Genomic DNA, 8694 nt, shown 5'->3' on the forward strand with positions numbered 1-8694 from the left:
GGAACTAGAAGAAACAGATCAGGAGGAAATGGGAACACCTGCTCAAAAGGGGGCTACTCTCAATCCCTCCATGGCCACCCATGCCACAGGGTGCTCAAGTCTGCACCAACCCTCACCTCAATGCAAAAGCTCCAGATCCTTTTCAAGAAAACCTCCACATACAGTCGGCAAACTGCCCTGGAAGTTGGTGGGGCTCTCAAACGAACAATGCCCTCCTTTCAGTGGGAAAAGGAAGCTCTTGGGCCCTTCCCATCTGCCAGAGCAGGTGTCCTCTGAGGGGACAGGCCAACTGGAGGCCCCCTCAGTCCCCCTCAGTCACTGGCAAGGATAACAGCTTCTTACATGTCAGAGCATTGTACAATGCCTTCTTAAAAGAAAAATAACCTTACTACTCCCACAATGTTCCCACAAGACAGGGCATTCTCCAAGTGAGAACAAGGAAGCACAGATCTCAGAGCTTCTCCCACATGTAGGTTACAAGGCTAGAACTCTTCTGTTTGTAATTTTGTTTATTATTGAATCAACTTGAAAACACATAATCATGTGAAGAAGAAATTCCACAAATATGATGCAGCTTCTTGGCCTCAGAGCCAGCGCCGGGCTCCTGTGTGCGTGTTGAACAGGTAATCTCTGCCTGTACCTGAGCTCAGATGGTCAGGGGAGAGGGAGGGTACTGCTGGCTTCAGCAGAACTGCCTCCCTCCCCTAAGGGCAGGGAAAGGTATTCCAGGACCCTTGGTGTGACCCCCTCCCTTCTGCTTGATCCAGCTTGTCCCCTCCCTCCTTTCTCAGCACATCATTTGAGGTCTGGCTCAAATGCACAGGAAGCATCCATGGTTCCCCAAAACTGGACACCAGCTCCCCTAAGCCCAGTGCCAGATTACTCTGCTATAATTCATGGTGACAGTGGAGCATTTGGGGGCCTCTTCCCTCACCACCTTCCCCCCTTTCCCCCATGGGCAGGAACTAGATCAGGTTCCCCAGGTGATTGGCAAACACTGGCTGAGGGGTGAGTGGGGGTGAGAAGAGACCCCATTCAGGGAAACAGTAGATAGTGGATGCCTAGTGGGAGGCAGAGATATTGAAATGGGGTATGGAAAGAAAGTGGGCCCAAGTAGAGAATGGTTTGGAAAGAGCGGGACTCACGGGGGTCCTGTGCTCTGCCATCAAAATGCTGCTGAGGTGAAGAATGAGAGGGTGCAATGAGTTGAACCCTGCCCATGGGGAGCAGGTGGAGGCCTGCCCCCGGAAGGGTCAGGAGCCCACCTGCCTCCTCCATGCTGATGGTGCTGGTATGGGCCCTCCCACAGGGACAGCCATCCATGGGAAAGGGGGCAGGCTTGGCAGGGGAGCACTCTGAAGCAGCCTCAGTGCCCACTGCACAGGATGGTAGGTTGACATACCAGGCTCATGACACTGCTGGGTGCCTGGGGTGTCTCCATCCTCGGTGCCTCCATGAACCTCTCAACGGACCCCTCAGTTCCCTGGATACTGGGGCAAAGTAGGAGCTGGAGTACAGGATAGGGCTCTGGGCCCCAGCCTGAGTTTAAGAGATGGACTTCCAGGCATAGAGGTATGCAAAGGAGGCTTACCTGTTTAGCAGTAGAGCCTGGGTTGATTTGCTTGGTGCCTGTAGCACCTGGGCCAACCTAAAATGCCAGGAGGAGGGACCAAGCAGTGAGAGCAGAAGACCTGCTGGCTCCAGAAACCAGCACCATTCATCTGCCCCTTTTATTGGGGATAGGCTATGTCTGTATGCAGTGCCCACATTGTTACTCCCACCTACCCCTGGGTTCAGTCCTGTGCTCACAAGAAACTCAGAGTCTTAGGGGAAGGTCAGGTTTCAAATGGAGGGCAGGGGTCAGAAATAGGGGTAAATGCCCAGTGCATGACAGACTCAGATTCTAAAGCCCTGGGCCTCGTCTCATTCCAAGACTGGGTTCTGCCAGCGATGGAGACAACTTTCTCCCAGTGTATCTCTGCCTCTAACCTGATGACCACTGGAAGGAGGGCAGTCCTCCTGAATATCAGTTTGTCTGCTCATCAACTTGGGCAATCTTGGGTAAAACCAGCTATCACAGATGCGATCCATTAGTGGGCTGGGGGGAGGCAGTCAGTACAGGGATAGCAACCCTACCCCCGCAGGAGCCTGCTGAGGAGCCAGCCCAGAGCCAAGAGGAGAAGCGCACTCGTCACTGTCAGCACCACCACAAACCAGGGCTCCGGCTGCCAGAAAGCCTCCGTGTCTGTCACAAGCAGGGGTGTCATCATTGAAGTCACCTGAAATGGGGCCACAGCTTCACCACTCCCCTGCCAAAATGCCCTGATCATCCAGCCTTCAAAACGCTCCAAGGGCTGGGCCACCCCACACCCCAGATTTCTCTTCTGTATTGCCAGGCTCTTTGCACTCAGCAGTTCCCTCCGAAATGCCTTCCCCCACTGTTCCACCTGGAAAACTAGGTCCCTGCATCCTCCAAGATCCTTTCTTCCCACCCACCAAGGGCCTGAGGACCCCCCTCACTGTGGCTCTGTGGGCGCTGGTGGCCACTGTGCTGGCCCTCCAGGGAACTAGATGCACAATGACAGTGGCTGTGGTGCTGAGGTGGGGGGTGGAGGGACCTGCATCGGCCACACGGATCAATAGCTCATAAGTATGGGGCTGCTCTGGCCAGGAGGGCCCCAACATGAGGTCGTTGTGCACCAGGACAGCTCCTTGCAGGCTGAATTGGCTCCGACTATTCCCTGAAAACAGAGTGGCAGAAGAAGGGGACCATTGCTGGCCTGCCTCTCCCCCACAGCCCAGTGGTCCCCTTGGCCCTCACCTCCCACAATGCTGTAGGAGAAAGCCAGGCGCTGTGGCTCTTGGGGCACCTGACATGACACCCTGGTCACCTCCATGCTGCGGCCCAGGTGAGTGTGGATGGTGAGCTCCTGAAATGGGGGCTCACACTCGGGGGCATGGTCGTTCACATCCTGCAGGCAGGTAGTCAGATCACCCACTCCCAAACCCCCAGGCCAGCCCCTCAGCCTCCTCCCACCACAGCCAGAACCTCGGTAACAGGCAACAGGTTCCAAAGCTTTCCACAATGAGGCCCCACCCCTCTCCAGCCAACCAGCGGAGGAACCTGAGGCAGAGTGGAAAAGCAGAAGGCCAGAGGGAGATATGAACTCTTTCCAATTCTTTCCAAGGCTTCGGGGCTCAATTACCTCCACCTCAATGGTAATGGTGCAAGAGCCTGAGCGGTGGCAGGTGGGGTCCTGGTCTTGGCTATGGTCAGTCAGCAGGACAGTGAGCCTGTGCAACTTCTGCAGCTCATAGTCCAAAGGCCCCAGGAGGCGAACCTCCCCTAGAAGGGGTGGCCACGGCCTCAGCTTGCAGAGTCAACTCTGGCTTCGCCCCTCCATCCCAGCCCTGGGGTGGGAGTACCGCTGAGACGGTCCACAGCAAAAGTGGCAGACCCGCCAGGGGTGGAGTACTCAATGCTGTCGTGCGGGTAATCCATGTCCTTGCCCACCACAGAGCCCAGAAGAGCGTGGGGCCCTGCATCCTCACGAACCCGGAATGTGCGTGGGACACAGGCTGGGGAGAACTCGTTGACAGGTGTCACCATCACCAGTACTGGCACCTCAGCTGGAAGCCATTTGGCAGTCAGGGAGCTGGCCTGGGTTGCCCAGCCCTGCCCTGGCAGCTTAAGGAGGTAGAGGCTCTGGAAGGAGGAAGGGCAATAGCCCTCCCCTGCCAAGGAGTCTCAGAGAGGAGAAATGTGCCTCTGCCAGGGGTCTTTGGTGGAGACAACCCTGCCCTATTGGTTTCCGAGGGAGGAGAGATGACCTCATCCTGAGGATAGGAAGAAGGGTATAGAAGAACCCGGTCCTGAATGTCCAGGCCTGGGCATGGTCACTCACTGGTCATCAGAGGCTGACCACTATCAAGCACCAGGATGGAAGCTGCATGATGAAAGCAGGCGCCAGGAGTGTCACAGTCCAGTGTGGCATTCACCTAGCCAGAGGGGCCAGAGGGTGACACCCAGCCAAGGCCTGGGAGAGCCTTGAGCCACACTGGGCTGCCTCAGGCCAGGTTACTCACAGATAGCCTACCCTGACCCTCCGTTTTCCAGACTGTGAAGCAGGTTGGCTCCACCACCATCTCCTTCACCCTCATGGTCTCGGCTCCCGCAGACCATTGGCCCACCCCCCTTCCCGTCCAAGCACTCTGCACATGGGTCTGGGGTCGGGGACTGGGCACCTCCAGGACTCTGTCTTGAAGGCAGAGGCTGGCTGCGCCAGCAGGGCTGTGGAACAGCAGCTGGTAGTCCAGGGTGGAGCCAGGAGAGTCCGGGTCAGTGCAAGTGAAGGTATTCAGCACGGTGCCCACAGGCGTGGTCTCGGGGATTTGAGTCCTGGGAGCAGAGGGCAGGGCGGCAGGGCGGCAGGGCGGGAGCTGGGGCTGGGCGGCGAACCATGGCTCTACCCAATAGCCAAGGTAAGGCTCCCATATACTCACACCAGCAGCGCTGGTGTGCAGCGCGGGGGCCAGCGGTTGACCGACTGCACGTCCACCCTGAAATCAAGCTCGGCGCTGGCCCACGGCCGGAGCCGCTCAAAGGCCTTCACCCGCAGCCTAGTGACCGCGGCGTCTGGGGCTTGCGCCAGCTCCAGGGGCGAGGTTGTCCGGACCACTCCGTCGACTAGGCGGGTTGGGAGGGCGGGGGACGCAGAGTTCGGCCCCGCCCCCAGCTCAGTCCAGTTCCCACCCTCCCACGGATCCGCCGGCGGGGGAGGGCGCAGAGACTGACCACTTGGCCACCTCCTCCAAGGCTCGCTTCTAACTTCGGGCCCCCAAACGCGACCTCGCCCCAGTTTCTGCCTCGGCACCAGGCTCGTTTCTCAAGAGAGCGAGGAGGTAGTGCGGGTCGCTTCTAGACCAGCCGCAGAGGCATCCCCTTACCCGCCCTCCATGCCCCTCACCGCGTCCGATGGAGAAGAGCCGGCAGGGCACTGGGGAGAGGATTTCGTAGCGCATATTGAAGCCCCGGGCCTGGACCTGAACCACCTTACTTCCGGGGACCAGGTTCTCCGGGATGGTGATATTCTGGGCTTGCTGCCTGGACCAAAATGGGGGCACTGGCTCCTACTTTCTCCCGCCACCCTGGCGGGGTCTGCGGACCCCTCCCCTGGGTCTTCCGTGGTACAGGAGCCAGCTGGGGATGCTCCAGCAGCCCCACACCTTAACCCTACTCCTAATTCCCTGGGGCTAGGTCCTGCCTTCCCCACTGTTCCCAGGGTAGGGGAGCCTTACAGGAAGGAGACCTGGCTGGAGGGAGCAGGCAAAACTTTCACTGTCAGCATCCCACAGCAGCTTTGGCCTTGTCCAAAGGTCACCAGGATCTGAAGCTGGAAGACCTGCGGTGCACACAAAACAAGAAGGGAACCACGGTGTGTGTCTACCTGTATTATCTGTGCCCAGTCGTCCCTTCAAATAGGCAGCGCCACCTCAGGACCTCCACAAGGAACCCCGACACTCACTCCTCCCTATGACCTGTCACTCTGTTGACAGATATTCCTTTGTGTCTCACTCTTCTGGGTCATAAGTCCTTCTCTTAGGATGCATACAGCCCCCAAAAGAGTAATATCTGAATCATTCACAATGTGAATTATCATCTTAGAGTTGCTAAGAGTCAGTCACTAAGACATGGAAGTTTTAAAGAAGGAACTTCTCTAACCTCCTCCAGACTACACTAGGCACTGTACCCAGAGCTTTCACTTCCTGTGTGACTGCTCAGAACTTTCTCCTTTCTGTAAGGGGCACCATGGGCTCCTGGAGCCAGGGATCCCTCTTCTTTCTAGAACTCCAGAGCCCAGCACAGAATCAGGCCAAGGTGGGAGTACAGCCAGCATGGGGCAGCAGGTACAGGTGTGGGCTATGTCTGGAAAAGGCAGCATGATTCAGGAGGTCAGGAACAAACAAACCTCCAGGAGGTAGTGGCTCTGCCCATTTTATGCCCAGTTCACGGATATCTCCAGGTCCCAAGTCATGCTCACCTTTTGAGCCTGGCCTTTGAGGCCCTGGGATGGCGCCTGCAGCCAACCCTGCCCATTGATAGAGAAAGGTCCAGGGAAGTATGGCGGATCCTGGGCACTGGTGATGCTCATCTGACAGGACAGAGATGCTGGAGGCCCCTTCCCCAACCCTCAGTGCCCCAAACATCCCTGTCAAAGTCCCCCAACAACCCAGCAGGTACCTGCCCACTCTCAACTCTCCCATACCCTGCCACTGCCACTCTAGCCTGGGCTCCCCCCAGCCCTGATCCTCAATCCTCTCTGCTTTTAAACTAATTATTTTGTTTTTAAACTAGATTTCTTTTAGGGATTGCAAAAATTATACAGAAATTTCATGGAGAATTCAGAACACACAGAAGAACTTTAAAGAAGAACTCAGCCCCTGAGATGTCCCTATGGGAACAACCATAGTCATTGGGGGGTGGGCAGCCCTCAGTGGCTCTCTCCAAGAATATGCATCATTGCTGAGGCTCAGCTGTAGACTAAAGAATCCTTCTGCAGGCTATGCTTGGCCAGACAGGGGCTGGGCTTGGTCTCCCCATCTCCCCCCGACCCTCCATCCTACCCCCCACCACCACCACTGCCCATGTGCAGGGCTCACCTGGGCTCCCTGGCCTGGGAGCAGCAGAGTGTACAGCCGGGTCCCAGGTGTGACAGTTTCTGGCACCTGAATGATTTCCCCAGCTGGCCAGAGGGGAGGTCATTGGGGGTTCTGTTCAGGTTATGCCTGCCCACACCCCCTGCCTGCTGTCCCTGGCCTCACCTGGGCTGGCAAATCGACCAGCACACTGGATACGACCAGGGTCCCGCTGCACATCCACAGAGAGTGGTCCCTCCATCACATGGTTGCCACATGTGAACCGCAGCTGCAGCTCATAGTGGTTCACTGTCAGGGCATCCAGCCGGGCCGAGCTGCTCAAGGTCATCTGTGGCAGGTGGGCAGTGCCATGTGGGGCCTAGGATCTCCATCCCCCTATGCCACCTCTGGCTTTGTGAATTTAGGGTCTGTCCTTGTTCCCCCATGGTCCCCAGTTGTGCCCATGACCCTACCTTGCCCACATAGATCCCCTGCCATCTAGTTAGGCTAGGTGGGTTGAAGAAGGTGGTGGGTGGCTGCACATGGAGCAACTCCAGGGTGGGTGTGTGTGAAGAGCAGTTGAAGGAGAAAGACTGAAGGATGGTGCCAGGTCCCTGGCTCTCAGAGACATTTACGAACCAGGGCAGGCAGTGGAGGTCTGTGAGGAAGAGACGATTCAGGCTGGAGGCCCCCATTCTCATGGAACCATATACACAATCAGAGTCCCTCCTTTCTGCCTTAGGGCCTGGCCACATCCTGGAGACAAGCAGCCAAAGTCCTTCCTTGTCCCCCACATCCAGCCATGGGTCAGCTCATTTCACAGACTGGGAGTGAGAACTTGGTCGAGGAAGCAGCCAAGATAAGGAATGAGGGTCGGGGATACAGATCTTTGCCCTTTCCTGGCTCCCCCCAGCCCCTGTCCTCCATGGTAGCTTATCTGAGAGGGATCAGGACTCCACTGTGGAGTCAGGGGGTGAGAACTGGAGTTCCCCCACCCACCAGCTCCTCACCAGAGACAACCAGAGCAAGAAGAAGCACCAGGGGCCTGAGCAGCACCATAGTGGCCTGAAGATACAGACAGCAGAGGAGACTACAGAAAACCAGAAGTGATTGTCAGGCCCACCCCGTTGCCAGGTCAGTTGCTCAAACAAAGCTGGGCCTCCAAGATTCTAGCCCTGCCCAGCCCTGGTGACTGAGCTCTAGACTCTACAGTCATCAAGAGGCCTGGAAAACTCCATTTTTTACACTGCTCCCAATGAATTCCCCTATTTATTACTAGAATTCAAAGGAGATGTGAGGGGAGAAGGATCAAGCTTCAGATAGGGAAACTGAGGCTCAAGGAAGTCTTGGTCATGCAGTCCTTGGAGACAGAGCAAGCACAGAACCCAGGAAAACTGGGCCCATGACCTGCTACCCCACAGAGTCTGAACTCCAGCTGCCCACTCCCATTAGAACATTATCTGCCTAGGGACTTCCCTGGTCGTTCAGCGGTTAAGAATCCACCTGCCAATGCAGGGGACACAGGTTCGATCCCTGGTCTGGGAAGATCCCACATGCCACGGAGCAACTAAGCCCGTGCACCACAACTACTGAGCCTGCTCTCTAGAGCCCATGAGCCACAACTACTGAGCCTGCATGCCACAACTACTGAAGCCCGCGCGCCTAGAGCCCGTGCTCCACGACAAGAGAAGCCACCGCAAAGCCTGTGCACTGCAACAAAGAGTAGCCCCCCTTCCCTGGTGGCGCAGTGGTTGAGCGTCTGCCTGCCAATGCAGGGGACACGGGTTCGAGCCCTGGTCTGGGAGAATCCCACATGCCGCGGAGCAACTCGGCCCGTGAGCCACAATTGCTGAGCCTGCACGTCCGGAGCCTGTGCTCCGCAACGGGAGAGGCCGCGATAGTGAGAGGCCCGCGCACCGCGATGAAGAGTGGCCCCCGCTTGCCACAACTAGAGAAAGCCCTCGCACAGAAATGAAGACCCAACACAGCCATACATACATACATACATACATACATAAAAAAAAAGAATGTAAGCAGACAAGAATAGCATTAAAAAAA

General features: G+C 56.8%; 1 protein-coding gene across 2 annotated transcripts; it reads right to left on the bottom strand.

Annotated features, from left to right (window-relative positions):
- Positions 1-584: 584 nt before the first annotated feature.
- Positions 585-7695, bottom strand: CDHR4 (cadherin related family member 4). 2 transcript variants are annotated; one of them, XM_036869167.1, is made up of 19 exons: positions 7647-7695; positions 7110-7294; positions 6823-6985; positions 6661-6743; positions 6042-6152; positions 5299-5402; positions 4968-5104; positions 4504-4687; positions 4246-4399; positions 3906-3999; positions 3427-3630; positions 3207-3346; positions 2822-2972; positions 2521-2741; positions 2137-2279; positions 1592-1648; positions 1403-1490; positions 1146-1173; positions 585-640 (listed from the first exon to the last, which is right to left on the bottom strand). In XM_036869167.1, the coding sequence occupies exons 1-19, from the start codon at positions 7693-7695 to the stop codon at positions 585-587; spliced, it is 2352 nt and encodes a 783-aa protein (XP_036725062.1). The 2 variants fall into 2 exon arrangements, with proteins under 2 accessions (XP_036725062.1, XP_036725061.1); XM_036869166.1 differs by having other exon boundaries at positions 1146-1176.
- Between the last annotated feature and the right edge of the window lie 999 nt (positions 7696-8694).

Source organism: Balaenoptera musculus, chromosome 11 (genome assembly GCF_009873245.2).
Source record: "Balaenoptera musculus isolate JJ_BM4_2016_0621 chromosome 11, mBalMus1.pri.v3, whole genome shotgun sequence".
Taxonomy (NCBI): domain Eukaryota; kingdom Metazoa; phylum Chordata; class Mammalia; order Artiodactyla; family Balaenopteridae; genus Balaenoptera; species Balaenoptera musculus.

Bases quoted from the DNA above. Each gene is read 5' to 3' on its own strand.
- CDHR4 (XM_036869166.1), bottom strand. From the start codon at position 7,695: ATGGTGCTGCTCAGGCCCCTGGTGCTTCTTCTTGCTCTGGTTGTCTCT. The intron at 6,153-6,660 runs GTGAGCCCTGCA...CTGTCCTGTCAG, and splicing joins TCCCAGGCCAGGGAGCCCAG to ATGAGCATCACCAGTGCCCA. The intron at 4,400-4,503 runs GTGAGTATATGG...CTCTGCTCCCAG, and splicing joins TGCACACCAGCGCTGCTGGT to GACTCAAATCCCCGAGACCA.